The sequence below is a fragment of the Vidua macroura genome, chromosome 2 (genome assembly GCF_024509145.1).
Source record: "Vidua macroura isolate BioBank_ID:100142 chromosome 2, ASM2450914v1, whole genome shotgun sequence".
In the NCBI taxonomy this organism is placed as follows: Eukaryota; Metazoa; Chordata; class Aves; order Passeriformes; family Viduidae; genus Vidua; species Vidua macroura.
Window position 1 is genome coordinate 29,926,836 of NC_071572.1, and position 23,460 is coordinate 29,950,295.

A 23,460-nucleotide genomic window follows, 5' to 3' on the forward strand; every position below is an offset into this window, starting at 1 on the left:
GGTCTCTCTGCCCAATTACATTTCCATTCAGTAAAATATTCCACATGAGAAAATTATTTTCAGGGATCATGGATGCTCTCCTTTCTTACTCTTGCAGGCAGAGCCATGGTGCTTAGCCAGGACAGTAAGAGCTATCCAAAGGTCTGTGGGCTGCTGCATTTACACTGGGATTTCCACTTAGTTCTTACCACATCTAGAATCAAACACTAAAACTCCGTTCAGGAAGAGTGTGCTACAGTGGAAAATATTCCTGCTGAAGAGAAACACTGCAGAAACATCTCATACACCAACCAACACACAAAGCTGAGCTCACTTCTGGAACTGGCTCCTCCACTAGGCAGAGAGAGGGACACTTGGGAAGGCACCCATCATCTTACAGAATGAGGTGTAAAAGAGAGCAGGCTATTGGAACTCCCACTTCCATCTTTTGCACCAGTGATGAGCTAAGTACAAAACTACCATTTTACCTGGTGGATGTGAGGCAAAACACAACACCCACCTGCTTGCTGTCCACACAGGAACAGTAGCACTTCTGATAGTTAGCTTGCTCACTTCTCACAGATTCATCTTTCAGAATGAAACACTGATGAAGTGTTCAAGAAATAAAGCCTGACATTAAAAAAAAAAAAAAAAATCAACAGGTAAACATCACAACAGCCTTGTTGGAAAGGATTTGAGACACGGGCTCTGGAGACAAACAGAATCATCTACACTGATCAACTGAACTAGTTTGCACAGCATCTTCAAGGGTCTTTGAACACTAGCTCAGCTGTGTGCTTTCCATTGCATATTTAAGAAATTTGGCACAGGGGAAGCAGAACACTTTAGGCGCTAGGACAGTGTTTATTGTGGTTACAAACCAGCTTAGAGTACAATGAATTCCCAAGTCCTCGAGCATTAGCACTTGTTACCATAATCTCTAGATTCAGGAGCTGGGCTTTAAGACTTTATTTTAGCCAACAATTTCATACAAAATCATTCAAACTGTGCCTTGCAAAAGAAGCACTGTCGAGGGACTTAGAAAAAACATATTTGACTCATTAAATGTTGGAGAATAACACTACTATTTTATCTTTATATATACACATAGGCATGTTAAGAAAGGAGGGGGGAGAGAGATCATACAAGATAATCTCAAATGTACAGTACTAGATTTGTGGACTCATAAACTAAAGAAAGAACCAGTGGAGATTTAAAAATGCTTCAAAGTAGTTAAGTAGTTTTCGTGTGCTGTACTGCACAGAACTTTTTCCTTAAATAAAAAATGAAGTAATCTACTTTCTCCTCATAATTTACTGCAAAACAGTGGCCACCTGACTGATAATGGAAGGTGGCTAAGGTCTGCCTACCATTTTCAAAGCAGAGGCTATAAATTTCAGCCCCTCCCTTCTCCATGCAGCCTGCCAGTTTTCACATAACTTGTCAGGACTTTGTATCTCCGGAATTTCTCCTCCTCATTAAACTTGGCTGAAATCGACCAGCAGATCCAAATGGCATTTGGTGGAAAAGAAGGCAGGACATGCCCAGTATCACCAAGAAGCCTCGTTTCCTTAGGAAGTCAATATAAAAATATGGAATGCTTCAGCAAAAACAGGAGGAGTCCAAAGGCAGGTGCAGTTTATGAAAATACAATTAAACACAGTCAAGAGAGATTACATTTCAAGCAGATATATCCCCTTTAATATAAACAGATAATTAATTCCCCTGACTTTGATCCTAATGCCCAAGCCAGATTTTAAAGTGTATCTCTGAAAGATAGCAGCTTATACCGGACCTGGGATCTTTTGGTTGCCTATGCAGACAGGAAGAATACTCAGCTGACCCAAGTTCAGCCTAGAAACCTGCTAAAATGAAAGCACAATGCTCTGTCACAATCCTTATTGGTTTCACTCTGCCCAAACTGGCAAGAACACACATGCTCTAACACTATATTGACAGGGTTGTCTTGTTATCCTTGAGTAGACAGTATGTCTGACTCACTGGGGGGTAAATTGAGCTGTGCTGTGTCTGATAGAAATGATAAAAAAATGCAGCCCCATACTTTTTGCTATTACCTGCACACAAAACATTTATTTCCCATCAGAACTCGAACCTTGTTAGAGGCTGAGACAGTCAGAGCTCAGCACTGGGGAAGGCAGCAGCAAATCACCTGCACGAACACTCCTCTCAGCTCAGAAGAAATGCTCCATCACTAGAATTTGCACAGGTTATTATTGCTCAAATTCATGTTAGAGCAGGTATAACCTGTAGGTAAAATATCTCAACTGTGAAAGAATCTGCATGCTACCCACATTAATACTAGCAGTTGTGAAGGCTCAGAGTCCAGGACACAGACTGATGCTAGCAGTCATTTGTATACATACGAAATGTGTCATTAGTGACCTCTTTGTCACTGCTAAGAGCAGGACTTCAGATGATTGCAAGTATCAAGCCTAATGACTGAAGACAAATAGGCACAGTATTAGAGCTTAAATGAATGAGTATTGCCCACCTGGACAGGTAACAGAGCCCAAGGATGGTAACAGACATCAACGAGTTCACCTAGATGACTTATTCTTTCTTTCTCAGTGTGTCACTACAGCTGCACCACCAGACCAAAGTGAAGAAATTTTTAACAAGTCCAGACTTGTCCAAAGAGCTCAAGACTTGCAGAGAAATCTTCTTAACATGCAATCCTGCCCTTCTGCCTATAGAAATCAGCTGCAGCCATTTCCATTATGCTCCATTATTAAACATGCGCTCTCACATACTGATGAGCAATAGCAGATCTCAGTGCCACAGCTGAGGAGCATATCCTGAGCATCTTCTGCTGTACTATAGCAGAGTGTTATCTGGTTCTCATAAAGCCAGGAAGGCAAAATTTTAAAGCCACTTCTCTACAACAAAGGAGATTCTTTTACGCTCCAAACTACAGCAAAGTTCCCTTTACATAACCATAACTTCAGGTTGTGTCATCTAAACTACATTCCAATTTACAGAGCACTGGTAAAACATTTTCCGCTAGACAGGACAAGAACCCTGCACATCAGACATAAGCATACAGATGAGGAGAAGGCAGAGGCAACACTGCTTTCTTTACACTTTATTGACACTTGTGTTCCACAATCAACTTTGAGCATGAAGCCATTGCCCAGCCTCAACTGAAAAAGCCATGCAACAGTAATCCTATTAAATGAGCACTATGAAGCCTTTAGAGCTAAAGCTCTATTGCTTTTGAGAGGTGCTGCAATGGTGCCCTCGAGGATCTTCATGGCAAAAGGAACATATTTGTTTCTTTCAGCCTTGAAACGGTCAGGTTTCCAAAACAAGCTTATTAAAATACATAGAGAGGTATTCCCACAAGGACAACTGACAATAGGCTGTGCATGCAAACTGTCTTCCTCTCAAGTGGAAATCTTGCATAAGGAGAAAACATATGTAGAAATAAGCATAGAGAAACAAGCATGTACGAATGTTTTACATCCATTTTCTTCTCTCTCCTCTGCCAATTTTTCCCTCATACAGTATCAATGCAAAGTTGCTCTTCACAGGGACACAGTAATGCAGAGCCTTAGTGCTCAACATCAGCTCTCTCCAGCAGTATAATTTCCCAAGCTGCTTGGTAAGAGCCACAGCTTTTTCCCCTGATCTCAAACCCCTGTGAAGCTCCCTATTTAGTCTCCTTGCAACTGCATCAAACCAGACATCCTCCCCTTTCCAAATAAGCTTCTCCAGCCTGACAATCTTGCTAATCCCTGAATAATCAGTTGAAGAGAGTGGAAGTTTGCCCTTTATCCAAACTGGTGCCAGCATTGCTCCAGAAAATTTATTGGGTTGAGTCCAGAAATTGAAGCTCTGACTTAAACCAGGTGTTAGATGTATCTGCCTTGCTGGGAGATAAAGTCACTGCTCCTTGTAAGGACAAAAGGCTTTTTAGAGTTAAATGTCATTCTACTGTTAGAACTATGAGCTGGCAAGCTAAGAAATTTCCCAGCCACCCAAGGGCAGGGGTGTTGTGACATGTCTGGCACCCCTGCAAGACTCTATGCCCTGCCCTCGCCCTGTAAATGGACAGGACCACCTCTGCCTGACCCAAACAGGACTCTTGCAGGAAAAAAGCAGCATGGAGCTGCAGCAGAGCCTGGTCCCACACAGACATCAGCCAGCACTCAGGGCTGAACCTCCTGGCATCAGGTCCATAGTAAAGCAGGGGGAAGAACTGTGCCAAGCTGCTGGGCAAGGCCACGAAGCAGAGGTAGGTGAGGGATCTCAATTAAAGAAGGAAAGAGTCAATTATACAAATGTTCTGCAGTTCAACAAAGACTGCCCTACTGGCTGCAAGGCTATTGTAGCTCTTTTTGACCTCCTCCAAAACCAGATGTTACAGCTCAAGGGACTACTCTGTCCAGCTCTGTTTTCCTCTGAACTGTAATATATAATTCCCAGCAACTTTTTTTTTTTTTTTTTTTTTTTTTTTCTTAACCTAATCCCTACAAGAGATCAGAGGTTAATCAGCTTCAGGAGAACTGGACAGCAGGGCTGTCAAGATTGTAAATAGCTTTCCTTTTTTTCTTTTCCACAGAACAATTCTTTATTTTGCCAGGTAACTGCTTAACCAAAGACTGCAAAATGTTGTACAGACTAGTAGCAAGCAATCTTTCATTTCAGGGCCAAGCAAGCCGAGTGCCAGTACTCTCCATGGAACAATCTGGATTTTTAGGTCCCTTATCAATTTTCCCCAATTCATATTAAGAAGAAGTAGCTGGACTGGTACGTAAAGTACTTTATCAGGCAGCTTCACTAAGCCAGATAAAGCCAGGTAAAGCACTGCATTCATATCTCTACACTAAAAGGATGGACCCTATTCAGCTTTTTCAGGCTGGCTTGACCCAGTTCTGTTGCACTGGGCCATAAGGATCTGTATTTCCCAATTTTCCAGAGTGAGCCATCAACTTCTATTTTTTTCCCCCTTCAAATAGATCAAAATCCATGGATTGTCTTTGAGTTTTCATGGGGAAAACAAGAACATACATAGTAGGGCAAACTTTTGGTTTGGCTTACTATGTCATTTTTCCCTCATTTTGTCTGCTAATTTATGTGGGAACCCACATTGTTATCTATCTGCAGTTTTTATGCAGACTACTTTGAGATGTCCTATGGAAAATGGACAATTTATCCACACAACTGTAGTTTATACCGCCATGTAGGCCGTAAGATACAGAGTCAAAAAAATCAAAGTGACTTTCCTACTGCAAGAGAAATAAGCAGCCAGCAGAGTAAGGAAGATGGCAATGAATAACTCAGGGAATCTTTCCTGTCTAGGTATAGGAGATGTGCCCTATTTCTCTACAGGCCTGGAGGCTTTGGTCTGAGGTTAATTTTTCTGCAGAAGACACACAAAAATGGCAAGACAGGCAAGCACTAAAAGCAATCCAACTTCTTTCATAAATCAGCAGGATACAGTATCCAGTTGTTTACTTAGCATAATTTTACACAGACTAGATTGGACAAGTCATGAAACACTGGGCACAAGAGCTGAGAAATGCTGCTATTAAAAAAGGCATGCGGAAAACTTTCCCAAGGGATGCCAAGAGTGTGTGTGGGAAGAGGTAGGAGGAAGAAGCAGCAGCGTCAGGGGTTATAACAAACAGAAGAGAAGCAATTGTGTTTTTCCCTCAAAATCAGTTACTAAACTTTTCAAAGAGAAAAGCATTGCTGGAAGTGGAACACAGGAGCGACTCTGGAAACAACCGTGCAGCTGCAAGGAAAGGCTCCAAAGCAGTTAAAACAGAGTCAAGCTTTAGGGTGTAATGCAAGTTAACAGCTTGGATGCAGGCAGATTTGCCAAATAAGCTTTGCTAAGGTTTTAAATGCTATTTGCTCCACATGAAAATAGATTCTTCTAAGTAAATAGGGACTGCTAAATCTTAGGAGTCATGGCAATCTTATGATCATGGAAACCTAACAGTATGGCCAGTGAGGGGAAGGGATCAACATGGACTGAACACCGCCTTCTCCAAACCAATGTCACAAAAGGAACAGAGACCTTACAATAGAAAGATTAATGACAGACTACATATAATGCCTCCCTCACAACAAGCAGCGTGAGATTCAACCTACATGTGTAGATTTTGTAAAATAATTTTTAAAGTGCGCATATGCCGATAGCTTGCACTGTTCCCCTTTTACGGTCATTGGGCTCTTTCCAACAAGGAATAAGAATAGCTTTCCATTGATGAAAACTGGTGGGGTTTTTGGTTTTATTTGTTTTACGCTCCAGTGAAATTTTTTCAGCCTGCATGCACTGCAGCTTTGCCCTTTGAAAGTGAAAAGAAGACCCACCTGTGCACCATGCTGTAGTGACACCTATAGATCTTTAGGTCTTACAGTTCCATCACTACTTGCTTTAGTGCTGTAGATCTAAAGATCAGTAAAGATCTAGTCTTCTAAGTATTTTCCTTATTTGTTTAGAAAGGAGGAAAGTAGAAGAGGCAGGGAAGTTTTATGCACATCAGCATCCCCCAACGTTTCAGGCAGTAGAACTAACTAGTCATAATTTATTCAAAGATCAAACTGATAGGCTTCAGCCCACCTCCTTTTCTCTTATCCTTGCCACCATTCTTTTCAAAATTAAAATCTAAAGAGAAAACCACAAGAAAAGATGAGAAGGATGAAGAGCATTTCCACAGTGCCATGTGCACTACAGAGTTGTAATATTTCTTCCAATGCCTCGAGTCAGAGGTTATAATACCTCATTTTCTTCACGCCAACCAAAACATTTTAAGGAAAGCCTTCACTCTGACTTTGACATCTCTCCTGTGTGGATGATCAAAGCTTTACAGCCCAGAACTGACATAACTTTGCTGATCCTGAGCAATGTGTGAATTGCAGAATCATGGCCTTGAAAACTGAAAATCTGGGGTGTGCCCACAGAGCATGCCAATACATTAGGTTTTCTAATTTGTTAAGCATTTGGCTGAACAAGCACTGGATCAGAGGTATCCCAGAAGAAAGGAAGTCTTGTGTCTGTTCTTAGTTCAGGTTAGTCAGAATAATCAGATATCCCCCATGGCACCGCTTGAATTTAGGCAGAAAGGCATTAACACTGCCAATAAAACATGCACATAGGCACAAATCACAAATCACCTACAGCTTCAAGCAACCTTCAAGCACTCATCAGAAAACCACTGTTTCAGTTTTGTGGAAGTTTCCACTCAAGCCTCTTTCTCCATGGACATGAATACGGTATTACCATTAGCAGTTCTTCTAACTGTAGCTCTTAAAGCAGGCAGAGAAGGTGAATTTGTGGCTGTGGTTCCCTCAGCATTTCTTCTGGAACAGTGCTAAGGGTGAAGTCACTGCCCCCATGTTCTCTCCTCCCACTGTCTCCGTAAGTTGTAGCAAGCTAGAACCAGGATAGACCTGCATTGTTTGCCAGCAAAGGAGGCGTTCATGAAATAAACCCTTGAGGAACTGAAGCTATAGCTTGAGGATATGGCTATCTCCGGCAGAAATATCAATTTGAGTTACTGCCCCTTCCCTGATGGCCAGCAGTGGCTCTTTTCCAGTCTCATGCCACCTTCTTCATAATAACCACACAAGAGTTTGCAACATCATGTGCTGAACTGAATCAATGAACCAATCCAGGTTATAAATAATCAAGGGATGGAGAGGAGTAAGGGTATTTTAAAACTGGAACCAGAGCCTGTTCACTGATCCAGGTCACCATCTGACCCCAAGGCAGCTGTGCCAGCACAAGTGTTGGGAAGCAGGCAAGGAACTAGCGAGCAAGGCTGGACAAGAACATCCTACAGCTACATCTACCACTGAGAAAATGGTACATGTAACAGTACCACCCATGCCTGGTGTTAAAAAGTGGAGTTGAGTTAGTACAACTTGGATGAATTTACACATTTTTAGTCTCTGTGAGCTCTTTTCTTTGAAGCAAAAACACATGAGCTCCACTGGTAGGAATGACAATGCTTTTAAGCTGCATGGGGCTAGCTAACATCTCCAAACTCCTCCCTCTGACTACCCTTCATCCCCTAAAAAGGCACTGCACTTGTGAGATAAAAGACAGTGCTTTTCAAAACCAGACAAAAATTACATTAAGTTTCAAACCTTACTGCTGCAATATGAGCTTAGCCATACTAAAGACAGCATTTTTCAACTGTCTTCCTTTTTCTGTGCAACCTCTCTATTACAACTGTTTGTGATTAATACATGCTATTAAAAACAGAGGGAGTGTGCAATAGGGCCAATCTTAGTATTATGGAAGAAGCCATTGTCATGCACAGTCCAGCAAGCTTCCCTGTGTAAAACTACTGCACAGATGAAAACATTTGCTGTGCAAAGAACATTCACTGTGTGTCAATGTACCATCATTCTTCTTTGGTTTCTCTGCTTGTTAACTGCAGCAAAAAAAAAGCATTGTCTCTTCATGAAGGCAGCCTTTGAAAAACTTCAGCTGAAAATTGATCTTTATCAAGCCATCTGACAAAAAAAGGAGTATCTAGCTGTTGGCAGACACAACAGCTGAAGTTAGAGAGCAACAGTCACACTGCCCATCGATCACTAGAGATTCAGAGATAAGACTGAAGCCCTATCAGCTGACCTAACCTTGTCTCTTGTTTTCCTCCTCTCCTGCCTGTTTACCCATTACACCCCACCACTCATCTAGGACCTTGTGTCCAAGGCCATTTTTACTTGTTGCACCTATAAGCACACTAAGCTATAAAATATTCTGCAGCAATATCCTTGCAGAAGTTTGGCTTGCTATAACCATCTTGGCCAAAGACCCCTGTTCTGCACAATGTACATGCATTAATTTAAGTATTCCCCCTGTGTAAGACTCAGGAGCTCAGAAGAATATGGCAGTTTGAAAAGGCACAACCTCTCTACAGAAGAGCAGTATCAGTCAAGCTTTGCAGATATCACATGGGAGTATCTCATTCGATTTTAAATTTGAAGCTGTTAATTTGTGAATGGAATTCCACATACCACAAATAGAGTAATAGGGAGATGCCCATGCTTTTCTTCATCTGTTTTCATTCTGTTTTCTTCATCAGTTAATTTAAACTGATTGCTTTTTGAACAACATGAACTGTAAGATACCCAAAGATTCAAATATAGGCATATATTTTTTATTTCTTTGACTGGGTTATTTTCCCCTCTTTCCCATCTAAAGCTCCACAGTAAATCCCCATGAGTCAGTTACTACAGCTACTTTACATTGCTGAATTCTGTTAGCAATCTGCTCATCAGTCCTGCAGATGTTTCTGCTTTTAGGCTTCTTGGAACTACAATGGACTCATTCCTTTGAATAAACATATACCCTTTGTAGGCTGCAGATGTACCAGGGAGAACACTGTCCTCTACGTCAAGCAGACATCTCAACTTCTTTTTTGATAAGAGCAAAATGATACTTTTCATAGAAAAAAAGTGGGAAGCAAGCAATCTGAACTTTTCCCCCCTCTTCTAAGAAATTTCTGAAAAGAGAGTGCTACATGCACCCATATGCCCTGGGACTGGACAATGCAATTTTTGAGGCCAAACGCCCCAGCACACAGGCACACAGAAATCTCACGCAAATAGACTGAAGAGGTCAGGTCCTGCAAGCAGAGAGCAAACATTCACATGCAAGGACCATGCCTTTCAGCAGAAATATAAAGTAGGCCTTATGAACAGAAATATTATGTAAGCCTTATACCATCTCATTATTAAATTTACAAGTTGCTGATAAAGCAGAAGGTTCTTCTACTCACCTCAGTAACGTCCATGACTTTGATGGCTGCCAGCTGACCCGTTTTGACATGGCGACCCTGAGTAAGAGGGAGACAGAACAGTCAGCACCAGCATCTCACCCATCCCTTCAGCTTACACAGAGCAAAACACCTGGACAAGAGTGCCAGTCACTGGGTTTTCCCCAGCTATGCTGGACCCTTCTGATACTTCCTAGGAGATACCACAAATACTCTAGATGGCTAAAACAACAATAACAAATTTAAAGTGTTCCTCTTCATATTTTAGTACCCATTTCTTTTTCTCCACATTAAAATGACGATTATCAAGCACAAACAGGTTATATTCACAGCTTCCCTTCTGTTTACTCTAGCAAAGCTCATTGTCAGTAATGATAGCTTATTAACATGTCAGAATAAATTCCACGTGTTGCATATTTTATTTGTATGAACCAATGCCTAGTACCTAGGTGATATATTACACGCTTTACCTAGTAAGCATGGTTGGCTTGTGCTTAGTGCTTTTAGTGCTTTAGTGCTTAGGACATTTCTCACTGGTTTGGTCTTTCCAAGTAAAAAAAAGTGGGGTTTCTGCAAAGGATGCATCAGACCTGCAAGAGCTCTCTTCGCTTGTCTCACAATGGCTAGACAAGAACAAGATGTCATCTCCCTTCAGCTACACCACAGTAAGGGTACAGTTTCTCAGTACAGCTGGAGCTGAGTTAATAGATCCCAGCTCCTGCAGCAGGGAGCTCCTACCCTTCCTTCCTCTGCCTCCTTCCAGCCTCCTGTCACATATTTCTCCCAGGAGCACTGAGCTCCTTCTGGCACTCATTGTATCATATGATAAGCTGATTGAGATCACTAAAATGGCAGAAAGTTAACACAGAAAAAGCAAACTGTGGGGTGGGGCAGGGGATTGCAGTCCAGGAAATTAAACTGGTTTGTTCTGCAGTGAAAACAGAGCTGGAGCCAGCAGGATGCAGATCACAGGGCTGAGAGGCAAGCAGCATGGCAGGCCCCTCCAGCTCTGGTGGGCTGTAACTCGCCTCAGCTGACTTCTAACAAAAGCCTTTTTCTCTCCAGTGTATGTTTACATGAGGTAGAGACATCAATTAGCTGTTGTGTACTTTTTTTTTCTAAACAGGCACTTCGAAATGGTCCTAATATTGGTATTTTCCAGCTCTCCACTTAATGCTCAGCAGTGTAACACCAGCAGTCTATCCTAAACCAGTCAAACAGCCCAGTCTACCAACCACTTTCCCAGGCACCAATCTCCAAAGGTTCTTATCTGCACCAGTCAAGCTCTCTAGGAACAGGTATGCCCATTAAATTTCTTCACTTTTATCACAAATAATGATAAGAACACAATGGAACATTAAACTGAAGTCACAGTTCCTGTATTTCTCTCCTCACCAATTTCTGAGTTTCCTAGGCAGAAACCTATATGATGGACATGAATAATGTATTTTTTGCCTGGACTAACATTAATCTCTTTACAGGGTATTTCGAGACTGGCACCCCAGAACTGAAGCACCCCAAATCACTAGTCTCTTTAGAGAATCCTGACCCTTTCACACCTTATGTTACTGGCCAGGCATTGCTGGTGCATTCAAAAGGACGAAATGCTGCAGAATTCACTACCTCAGCTTTCTTCCACAACTCTTCTTGTGCTTCACTCTCCCCCTTACTAACCAATCCACGTGCTTTCTATAAATACATTACTGTGCTCAGGCTTTGCTTGCTCTGTAAACTGGCTTTACCACAGGCATTTCTTTTTACAGCTTGGTCTCAAGCTGGTTTTGATTTTGAAACAAAGTTAGGGGTCGTAACGTGTGCAGTAGCCAACACTGACCTCACCTTGACCTTACTAGTTCTTGAACCAAAGTCTTTCAGCAAGCCCAGGAGATTTCCAACTCCAATTTCCCACCCTGGACCTCTGCCTAATGACAAAAGCCTGTGGTCTTCTCCTCAAGACTTACCATCCCACAAGGAAGGAGGGGAAAATGGCTTATACTGAGGTGGAAAAATGCCTACTCTCAGCTCTGCCCCCATTTTCCACAGTTTTGTTGAAGGAATTTGAAAGCCCGAGGACATGGGAAGTAGAGTTTTAGGTACAAAAAGAATATGCAAAAGATAACAGAGAAACAAAGACATCTCTGAAGAAAAAATCCTCACAACACTAAGGAAGTCTGAGGAGAGAAACTTTTTTTACAAAAGCAGTGAAATACAGTTCCCCATTCACTCTGCAACAAGGTGGAGGTGCTAGAATGGTGGCAGAAAATGTGGCATGCAGAAGAGCAAAGTAGCAGGACAGGATGCCATTTTCATGGATTTTTTTTCTCTATTTGTCTTTTTAAATCTACTAACTACTGGTGGGCTTGCTATTTCCAGAGAGACACCTAAAATTTCCCAGTGCTCGACTTCACAGCTTTTCTGAAGTCAATGTTCCTCCCTGTGAGACTGGCCCACTCAGGATGACTAATGTGCACCAGCCCTACCATATTTCCCCTGCAGCTTTATGGGATCCTGCTGGTGCCTTCACGAGTGCCCCTATGAAAACTGGGGCCAGCTACAGCAGAACACAGCCACTGCTCATGTTTCACTTTGCTTCTTCTGGGAGGGGAAAAGCTTCTACATAACCCTCCTAAGGGACTGAAAGCAAGGGAACTGCGGAGTGTGGGAAGTGTGGTCTGCTCAGTATCCCAGACCAAATTTAAATCCTGGTCACTTCAGAATATTGTTTTAAATTACTCCAAATACCTTTTTCGTAATGTATGGAGCACTCATATTCTAAAAATCTGCAACATATGGGGAGGAGGAGGGATGGCCTGCATGACATTAATTTATTATGAGAGAGGTAAAAAAGACATTTGAAGCCACATTCTTTTCATTAAAAATATTTTCAGAGGGCGGGAAAAACAAACACCACAAGCACAGCATATAAGGATGAGCAGAGTATTTGTTTGTTTATTTGCTTAACAGCTCTGCTCAAGAACAGACCTGTCAAACTATTAGCATGCTGGTATAATTTTGCTTGCAACATGAAATGGCTAAGCAATCCCATTTTGGAAACCAATCATCAGATTTTCAGGGCCAGCTTTTGCTTAGGAAAAATTTGTCTGTGTTAAAGAGAGTAATAATAAAATCGCAATGTGGTTGAACGTGAAGAAAGAACTGCAGAAATCACAGATGGGAGAAACCCTCTGAAGTCAATCTCCTGGGTTTAAAATTTATTCAAATTCTGCTCACAGGGCACTTTACAAATGTAGTAACCACCAAGGCTCCATCCAGACACCATATCTCAGCAACACCCCTCCACTGGATAACATTTTTCATGCAGAGTGAGGCCTCTGATTTAGTGCAGTGTGGACACATAGCCCCTCAGAGCATCCAGGCATGCCCATCCCCATGGCAAGGCAGAGCTTCTTGCAGCTTTGTTTCTCCAGGCAAATTGTCAGCAATTACCATCTAGATATCTGAAAAGCTCTTCAATATTGCAAAATGCAACCCATGCTAACTGAAAACAGCAGTTTCTTAAAATATTGCTAGGTGCCAAATATCAGAGGAGGATCACAAGATACTGTCCCACAGCCAGAATGTTGTGTGGATATGAAATGTGCAATGAAGACAACAGCAACCTAGAAGGATCTTGCTAAGCATAAGGTGACTCTCCACAGCCAATGGACTGAGGAAGCTGCAGAGTTTTCTTCAAACAGTGGCACAGCAACAGGTAGAAAAAGCTACGTCATCCTGGGAGTGAGAGTTTGCCTCTTACTGGGTTTCAGCATGGGAACCACAAGAAAACATCAGCACTGTCAGCTAGTCCCCATGGAAATGAGCCTGCCAACATATTCTCTTCATTTAGACCACATTAAGGTTTTATTCACCAAAATTTCTGAACTACTTCTTATTTCTTACACATTCTCCCCACTTTTCTCTCCCTCATTTCATGGTTCTATTCATATTTGGTTTATCCTCCCAAGGAAGCAGCCTAAGAATATTTTTAAGAGTGCTACTTGTACCACTGCATTTTTAAATGGCTTGTTGGGATGACCAAGTCAATGGAATTGAGACTGCCAACCTCAAATCTTGTCCTGTTTCTTCTTATGCAGATGACTGCAAGTTCATATACATAGAGCTGTAGTTCTTCTCATCAACACAGCAATACTGCAGCATTTAACTGGATCTTAAACTGAATCCACTACTTAAGCACATTCCTAGTAATGTCTGATAGCAATATGGTGTTTATTTCTCATCTCAGTGGGCTTTATGCATGTTGAAAAGCAGAGGGGCAAGGGGAATCCATGGTAGACTGCCAAGATCTGCAGAACATTATAAATTTCAAGTCTTCCCACACTCTCCAAGTCAGTTAATACACCTACTTCTTGCCTCTTTCCTCCTTTGCACACGTTATTACTGTAAAATTTTTAGTTTAGAAAGGTTCAAAGGCAAGTGGTGTTATGTGCTGTTTTTCATGGTGCTCTTTTTCTCTTGTGCCTTAATGTTATCAAAGGACTATGCAAATTAAGTGCAAAAGGAATGCTATCAGCTAATTTACCTCCTTTCCCGACACCCCCTCCCCCCAATTACCCAAGATATTTATGTCACAGTAATGTATTCTCCTACTAACATAGTTTCAGACCTGCACATTAACATGCCTCTGGAAGACTGTTCCTGGAAGCTTGCTCCCCAGCTAAATGGCATGGAAGCAGCATATAGGGCAACATCACACATTAAGGAAGGAATGCACCATTTGTGACTCATTACTTGCAAGTTTGGATTATCCTGTGCTCTGTACACAATTAAGTCTTTGGTAAACTTCTCCCAGCTCCCACTATTCTATGCTGACAGTTGTAGAAAGAAGAGGAATTGATTTGAAAAAAACAAATGAACTACTAATCCAATTTCAGTTGCCACACTGCACACAGAAGCAGCAGATTTAGACATGCCATCAAGTGAAAATACCACAGTACCACCTCTTAGTAGTGAGCGCTGTACAATGTCCCAATGGCAAACCTAACTTTCCATTTCATTTCTCATTCAGTTGACTCTTAGCTTCTACCAGCCTGAGGCAACAGGCCATGAAGCAATGCTCTGTTATTGGGTTGCACGCCCCAGTGCAATAAATGATAACTTATTATTCCAAGATATGTTTATCATCAACTCTTTCTGTCACTTGGCAACATAGAAAGTTGCAGACTGATCAACTTTGCATTGTGAAAACTTGGACTCTACATAGTATTTCTTTCCACCCCCTGAAAAGATCAGGTCTACCCTGTGAAAAGCATTGGGAATAGTGCTTGTGGAGGAAACAGACCATATTTTTGACAGGCAAAAAGACAGAATGGCACAAAGTGAAAACAACCCCCCCCCCCCAGTCAAAACTAAAAACATAAATAAAAAAATAAATAAAAAATAAAGTGTTCTTAAGCAAAAAGTCTACCTAACTGCATTTGTAACCATAATTATGCTGTTCCTACTGATACAGCATTCTGTAAGGTAAATAATCGTATGTTCCAGCAATGGAGATGAATTTGTAAACAAAAAGGATAATGTTTATCTGGCATGAAAATTACTTCTAAAATAAAAATGAGCAAAAAAAAAAATCCTGAGTACAAAGACTTGGAAAATCAGAAACACACGAGAAGAAATACATGAGAAGTTATCCTGTTAAATTATTCTAAACCCAAACCAACCATAGCTGTTAATGTCTGTCACTGTTTAAGTCAAAGAGAGGACAGAGCTCTTGTGTTTTCCTTCTGTCTAACTCTTGACATCAAATGCCTGGAAAGCAAAACAGAAAATAACATACTCTCTATCCTGCTTTTGATATCCACAGGCTCGCTAGCTGCCTATTGAAGAAATAATAATGACAATTTACTCATGCATAGAACTGCATTCTGTGAAATAATGCACAGAAAGATACACAGTTATTCTCGGTTTTGTTCTTCTGGGGACAGACTGAAAAGATGTTTCCCACTAGGAAGAAAAAAAAAGAGAGCTCTATTCACTGATTTTCCACTTTGATTCCTAGTTTTGTGGTAGCTTTCCCACTGTGAAAGATGCTGGATATACATTATCAGAGGCATTTCCTTCTCCCAAACAGCTCATTGCCTAAATAGGAAGTAAAGAAAGGGGAGGGGGGAGAAAGGATGGTGGGAAAAGCATGGCAGAAAGCCACAATCTAACTTTCCCAGGATAACAACAGGTCAATTGCAGAGCTCAGTTAGAAGGCATCTCTGCTGACTCCCAGCACACTGCCCAGGAGTCTGCCTCCCTCCTCACACCCATCAGCAGGAGATGTTTTGGTCTGATGGGAGAAGACAGAAAGAGAACTGCAAAGGCAGACCTGTTCTCTTGACAGTTCACCTGGAAAACAACACCAATTCCCCACGGAGCTTTGAAAGATTTGCCTGAGGCCTGACGTTCATGCTGGTTTCAGTTCACAGCCACTGAAAACACTTCACCTGGCAATAGATTTAAAAAGATAGCAAGAGAAGGGGATGTTGCAGGGGAAGGAGGAGGGTAAGAGGAGCGCAGCTGTGCAGTTTAAGACTATGGCTGGTCCTTTGTTAATCCAGTCATGTCAACTCCAGTCCATTCAGCCAACTGGGATCCCTTCAAGACTGTACATTTCCTGCTCAAATGGCACAAAACATTCCCTTACCAAGTGAATGCTACAGATTTCTGGTTTTCATTCCTCAAAAATTCCAAGCAGGAAAAGCTGACCAACAGGGGCCTGTTGGCAACATTGGCAGCAAGGCCGCGATGCGTTTTCACACGACGCCACAGAAACCTCTTTGAAAGAGATGCTGTGCTGAGTGCTGCCCCTCTGCCAGACACCCCAGTCATCAGCTGTGTGCTGCATCAAGCTCTGCTGCTCTGTAGGTGACCACCACAGCTTCCTGCACCACACTAGATGTTTCTTCTAAAGGGACACTTGAGCTAACCGGCTTGAGACCCCAGCCTAGAAGATACCCTTTTCAAGAGCCGTCCTTGAAGTCATCATCCCATTCTTCCAGGCACCACCATGCTGTGTCCAGGTTTAGTGACTTTTACCGAAACCTCCATCACTCATTTTCCCTTAGAATAGAGTCCAAAAATAGAAGGACTTTTTTAATCCTTGCAGTTTTTTCTGGTTTTAAACCTTCCTAGATGATTTAGTTAGCACACTACTGAAAAACAAACACACACACAAAAAAAAAAAAACCTAACTAAAACAAAAGAAAATAATTAAATCAGAGGCATACCTCCCACGTGGACACAGCTTAGAGCACACATTTGGCTTCCTTTGGATACATCAGCTAAAATCAGCTGGCCCCCATTCAAGCCAGTTCTTCACCCTACTTTAATGGCTTTACCAGTCACTATATACACCCTTCCTAACACTGATTTGTCTCTCTGGATGCCCTGCAATGGTCTCTTTTACAAAGAGCAATTTCTTTCTGGCAACTATAATTAAAAATTAGCCAGATGGAGGACATCAAGGAAAGAATTTAGATCGAATTATGAAACATGTACTCGTAGATACAAAATTACATGGTCTGTTGATGCAGACTGCTACTGATTTCTCATCTTACACCTTGACAGGCACTTTTACCACAAAACACTTTCCACAGAGTCTTGGCCACTGCCTGAAAGGAGCAGCAGACCCAGTTTGGTGAAATGGCCATAGCAAGTCCCTGCAACAGGGGCTGTGTTACTCAGGTTGAAGGGAACCACCACAAGTGACCAGAGCAATCCCTGTGCCTGCCACATGGCTTCAGAACCACCCAGCGTCATTTCAGAGATGTCCAGCACCACACAAGATTCCTACCTCAGACCAAGCAGGGCCCAAACTGACCTACCAAGGTCCCCACATGGGTGGACAGGGGCTTTAAAACAATGCAGGTGCTTCTGCAGCTGAGAGAGATGGCAGATAAAGGGCAGAGTTTCTCCATCCCTTCTGCAGAATGACATCAAAATAAACCTGGATGAAGAAAGCCTGGGGCTGCTTCTCTTTGTTTGACTGCTTTTTAAATGAATTCATATTGACGTCTAATCATCACCCTGGACAAGCAGAGCTTTCCAGCTGAAAGGAGCAAGTGATACCTTTTGACCAAGACCCTCTGCATACCCAGGCAAGTCTGCACCCATTTCACTTTTTGCATACTCTCCACCAACTTGCAGAGAAACCACCTCATTGCTGGACACACCCCTTCAGAAAGAGAAGGTGAGATGTCCTCAACAATTTTAAGTATTTAGGCACTGAGTATATAGAAATGCCACAAAATACATACTTTCTTTGAGGAGAGAAAAAATAATAATCAAACCCTAGTTAGTCCCTGCACCTCCATGCACCACTGCTGTTGTAAGCAGCCAGCACTCTGGTGAGGGGCATTGTCAGAGTTCATACACCACGACAGAAGGAAAAAAAAAAAAAAAAGCCCAAACACACCCTACCAGCCTTGTTGCATTCCATCTACTGTCAAAAGAGACTTGCTACGAGAAATGAGTGACAGCCATCACCAGGCAGTGGGAGGTCCGTGTCCCTCCCTGGGCAGCATCCAGCAGTCACAGACAGCATGTATCCAGCTATGCTGCTTCATTTCCTGCTACCTGAGGCACCATACTGAAATGTCCAGCAGCCTCCTGGAGAGCAGCAAAGAGGGGTAATAAATAGAAATCAACTTTTTCTTTTATTTCAATAATGCTAAATGGATGGGGCAATTGTTTTGGAAGGCAAAAAAACTCACTGTAAATGCAAAACACATAGTGGGAAGGAAAAAGGGGGAACTACTGCCTTTGCTGCTTTTTATTTCACTTTTTACTATGTTTTCGGAGTTGCTGCTGCACAGAGGAGCCCAAAACACACTGTACAGCTGTCCCCATTCAAGAGTCCCACCTTTTGTCTAGCTGCATCACAAGAGGCTAACAAACACACTACATGGGGAGGAGCTGCTAGCTTAATATTAATGAGGGTCAAGGGGAAAGGGAACTATTTCCATGTATACCTTCCCAGCAGAACAATACAGCTGAGCAGAGCAAAGAAATCAGGCTATGTAATGAATTTTATTTCAACATGGTTGAAATGAGAGATTTCACATTGGCAGCCTTAAAAAAAAATCCTGAACATTAGCATTAAAGAAGGAAAGTTAATGAACTCTTAAATGTACATTTATTTATATACATATATATGTGTACATATGCGTATATATATAAAGTAAGTTCCAGTCCAACTGTTAATACTTCTCCAGTGCTACCCCACACAACCAAAAGGGCTGAACTGCATGGTTTTGAGCTTTTTGCTTCTCCTGCTGAGGGGAGACACTCCATCAAGAGTTGCGGGTCCCTTCCAACTCAGGATATTCTATTATTCAATCCTCTTTCCTTTAGCCATTACAAACACCATCAGTGCCAGTTTAAATGACATCTCCTTGCCACTATGGACTAGGAAGCCAGAATTTGCCAGGCAGAAACTGCTGAAATTAAAATACATCTTGTAGAGCACAAGGTATGTTGCAGGAGGACTACAGTAAGAAGCATTCTTGAAAAGAATACGGACCATGTTTTATACTGTAACCCAACACACAAGAACAAATTCAGAAATATTTTACCAAGTTGCTTTCAAGTAATATTTGGCCTAAAGTTTTATGTTTTAATTAAATGAGGACTCGCACCAGGAGACTATTTCCAGCATTTTTATCTTCTGATAACCTGCCAAGTACATCTGTGATTCTAAAGGGAAAAAAAAATCCAAACCACCTTGTCCTTGAGAACCTGGCTGGTGGCCAGCGAGTGATCTGTAAACAGCTTTGTGTCTACACAACTATTTTCAAATACTCAGGCAGTACTTTCAGACCTCAAACCATTTCTGCTTTGTCAGCAGGAGTTTGACTCAGAAATTCAAGCCTGTACTACCAACCCTTTCTATTCCAGAGTCACTAACAACAACTCCCCAGTCTCAGCAATTACAGAGCCGTTTATTTATTTATTTAGCAAAAGAAGGACCAAAATAAGTGCCATTTCCTCTCTGTTGCTACCTGGGTAGTATGTAAGTTGCATTCCCAAAGTCTGGGGCCAACATGTTTATTATGTGAAACGGCCAGGCGACAGAAAAGCCATTATGCAACACATTCAGCTCACAGGTTAATCCACGGAAAGAACAGCATTAAGGAAATGGAGGCTGTGTGTTCTCCAATAATGATTTTTTACCAAGTACTCAAGAACACACCAAGTGCCTCACAAAAACTAGTCAAAACACGTTCGCCACTCTTAAATAACACACTCCAGGCTTTCACAGACCAAGCTGTGGCAAACAAAAAGGGAAAGAAATTCCTCGGGAGAGCTTGCAAAGCAAGGCTGCAGTACTGCTGCCACTGCAGCTGGTCCTTACCTGCCTTACTGTGGACTCAGGGTACAAATAAAACACAGATTAAGCAAAAGTTATTTTGGTGCAAAAGGCTTTGTTAGGTTTCTTTCTACAGGAGGAGTCAGCAAATCAATACCTGGCTCTGAGCCTGGTGTCTCCAGCAGAATTTTGGAGGTTTTGGTCATCAGTTAGTCTACATGACAGCAAGCCTGCTGGCAACAGTCAGGGTACACCTTTCTCAAAGGGAGAAAAGGATCTCTGGGCAGCGTTAACAGGGCTCATTGAAAGAGCCGTGAACTAGGTTTGAAAGTGGAAAGGGATAAAACCAGAGTTGCTAGAGATAAGTCTGGGAGAACCATGCCTGAGGGACAGTGTGCTACCAAGGTCCTTCAGTCTGCTGTTTTTGTGAAGGCTGCAGATGGAGGTTCATATGACAGCAAAGATGGAATGGATTACTGATGTTTTGGAAACCAAAGAAGTATCTGAAAATGGTCATGCAAAAATGAGGGCTTTTTCCCATGAAAAGGTGGCGGAATCAACAGACCAACTGAAGCACATCTACATCAATGCACACAGCACGGGCAGCAAACAGGAGCAACTAGAAGTCGTTGCACAGCAGGAAAACCATTATATAGTTGCCATCACAGAAACATGGTGCAATAGCTCATACAATTGGAGAGTTGAAATGGATGGCTATAAACTGTTCAGAAGAGACAGGCAAGGAAGGAGAGGTGGTGGGGTAGCCCTGTGTGTTAGGGAGTGTTTTGACTGCCTAGGGTTTAATGATGGTGATGACAGGGTGGAGTGTTTATGGGTAAGAATCAGAGGGACTAGGCAGATATCCTGGTAGGAGTCTGTTACAGACCACCCAACCAGAATGAAGACGCAGATGAAATATTCTACAAGCAGCTGGAAGTCATCGTGTTATCACTGGCCCTTATTCTCATGGGGAACTTTAATTTACCAGACATCTGCTGGAAATACAATGCAGCAGAGAAGAAATAGTCCGGGTGGGTCTTGGAGAGTGTGGAAGATTGTAACTTCCTGGTGCAGCTTGTCAAATGTGGACAGCTAGGGAAGCTGCCCTGCTAGGACTGCTGTTTGTGAACAGAGAAGGACTGGTGGGTGATGTGATGGTTGGAAGACTCTTGAGCAAAGTAATCATGAAATGGTAAAGAGTTTTCAATTCTTGAACAAGTAAGGGGGAGGGCAGCAGCCTGTCTGGGAAACTGGGTGACAAAGTCCATTGCAAGGTAGCCCTGATGGGCAAAGGGGTCCAGAAAGGTTGGACATTCTACAAGAAGGAAAACTTAAAAGCACAAGAGCAACCCATCCCCATGTGATGCAAGACAAGCTGGCAGGGAAAAAGGCCAGCCTGGCTGAATAACGTGCTTTGGGTGGAACTTGGAGAAAAAAAAGTAGAGTTTATGACCTTTGGAAGAAGGGGTAGGAAAGACAGGAATGTGCCAAGAAAGGCAACAGCACCCTGGCCCATATCAGCAATTGAATGGTTCACACCTCAAATCCTGTGTTCTGTTCTGGGCCCCTCACTACAAGAAGGACACTGAGGTGCTGTAGTGTGCCCAGAGAAGGGCAGCAGAGCTGGTGAAGGGTCTGGAGCACAGGTCCCATGAGGTGCAGCTGAGGGAGCTGGGAGTGTTTGGCCTGGGGAAAAAGGCTCAGGGGAGATCTTACTGCTCTCTACAACCACATGAAAAGAGGCTGTAGCAAGGTGGGGGTCAGTCTCTTCTCCTAAGCAAACAAGTGACAGAACCAAAGGAAATGGACTTGAATTGCACCAAGGGAGGTTCAGACTGGATATTAGGGATAATTTATTCACAGAAAGAGTGGTTAGGCATTGGAACAGGATGCCCAGGGAAGTGGAGTCACCATCTGTGGAGGTATTCAAAAGAAATGCAGATGTGGCACTTGGGGACCTAATTTAGTCATGGACTTGGCAGTGCTCTTTTTCAACCTAAACAATTCTATGATTCTTTGGTTTTAGCCCCCAACACACACACCTTCTGTAGCTGTGGATAGGATATAAACTGAAGACTTTTTTAGTATTTCTAATAACAATTGCACTCTGGGAAAAATAAAATTGTCATGTCTTTTCACATGACACCACAACACACACAAAACTATTATTCAGCTCATGATCCAACATCAGCCATTCCTGCAAACCACAAGTCACTACTCTGGACCACAACTGCCATTAGATGTAATATAAAAATTGCTAGTCAGAAAGGCCAAGCTTTTGGTTGTAAATCATTTGGTAAACTGGAACAAATAATACAACTTACTCTTGCCCCAGACTGCAAAAGAGGAGCAATGATCAAAATTCAGCTGAGGAGCATGACTCATACATTTTGTAGTCAGTTATAGCCAGGCAGTTTAGCTCAGCATCACTACCCATGAAACCTCTGTAATATAGCACTGTCACTGTTGCTAAATAAATTTGGTCATATCAGACCCTCAAAACAAGTCCTCAGATGAGGCAGGGATAGGTTGGATTCAAACCTAAACAGACACTTCACCCAATCACGTTCCATCCTAAGCTGCAGACATCTCACTGGTCAAAGAGCTGGGTAGTGTTAAAAGCTGACCAATCAGCAGTTAAAACCAGGTGTTTCAAACCCCCTATATAAACTGGGTTCAAACAGTAAAACTCACTGTTGTTGCATGGATCTCAGAGTGTGTGCGTTGTCCCTGTCTCCAACCACCGACCCCATGTAACTTGGTAACCTCAGGTAATATTGCACCACTTCTCCGGTGGCATAGGGAAAGGAAGAACACTCCACCCACATGGGCAACAAAGTTGTCCCTCTGGCCCTGCAAACATCTTGGCAGCCATGCTCACATAAACAGAAGAGGCAGCAGGAACAGGGACAGGTCTCGCTGAGGGCTAGGGCACAGAATAAAGGAAGCAGACAGTGGAGCAGCCCTGCTGATGACTACAGCAGGCTGATCATCTCTGGGCCCATCACCTCATCTCCCCTAAATACAGAAATGGGAACCTATAAACAGTTCAGATGGAAAGTCACAGGCCCCTGAAAACAAAAAAAATATTTCTCCAGCAATCATTCAGCCCTGACTCAGGAGCGCCCTACACACCCAAAGTTTCCATCCCCAGCTGGGTGGCTTCCAAAGAAGCAGTCATGAAAGAACCCACGTCTGCTGATACACTGGTGTCTCCAAGAGCAGATGCAGCTGACTGTGAAGGATGCACCCAGACACATCTGGACTGCAGCACAGCTGGAGCCAGCACACTGCCTCCTGCCGCATGGCTCTTTGCAAAATAACCGGTCATCTCAGCTACTGCAGCTCAGAGACAGGGAAACGGCCTGGAAACCTCCAGTAAGTTTTTGGTTAGAAGTCACAAGTGCA

The 23,460-nt window shown here is 42.6% G+C and overlaps 1 protein-coding gene across 10 annotated transcripts in view; it reads right to left on the minus strand.

The window, feature by feature from the left end:
• Positions 1-23,460, minus strand: part of MAP4K4 (mitogen-activated protein kinase kinase kinase kinase 4) — a 165,381-nt gene that overhangs the window by 76,908 nt on the left and 65,013 nt on the right. For all 10 annotated transcript variants that reach the window (XM_054004486.1, XM_054004502.1, XM_054004511.1 and 7 more), the window contains one exon: positions 9,744-9,800. In XM_054004486.1, coding sequence (XP_053860461.1) covers positions 9,744-9,800 — 57 coding nt within the window. The remainder of the gene's footprint in view (positions 1-9,743; positions 9,801-23,460) is intronic.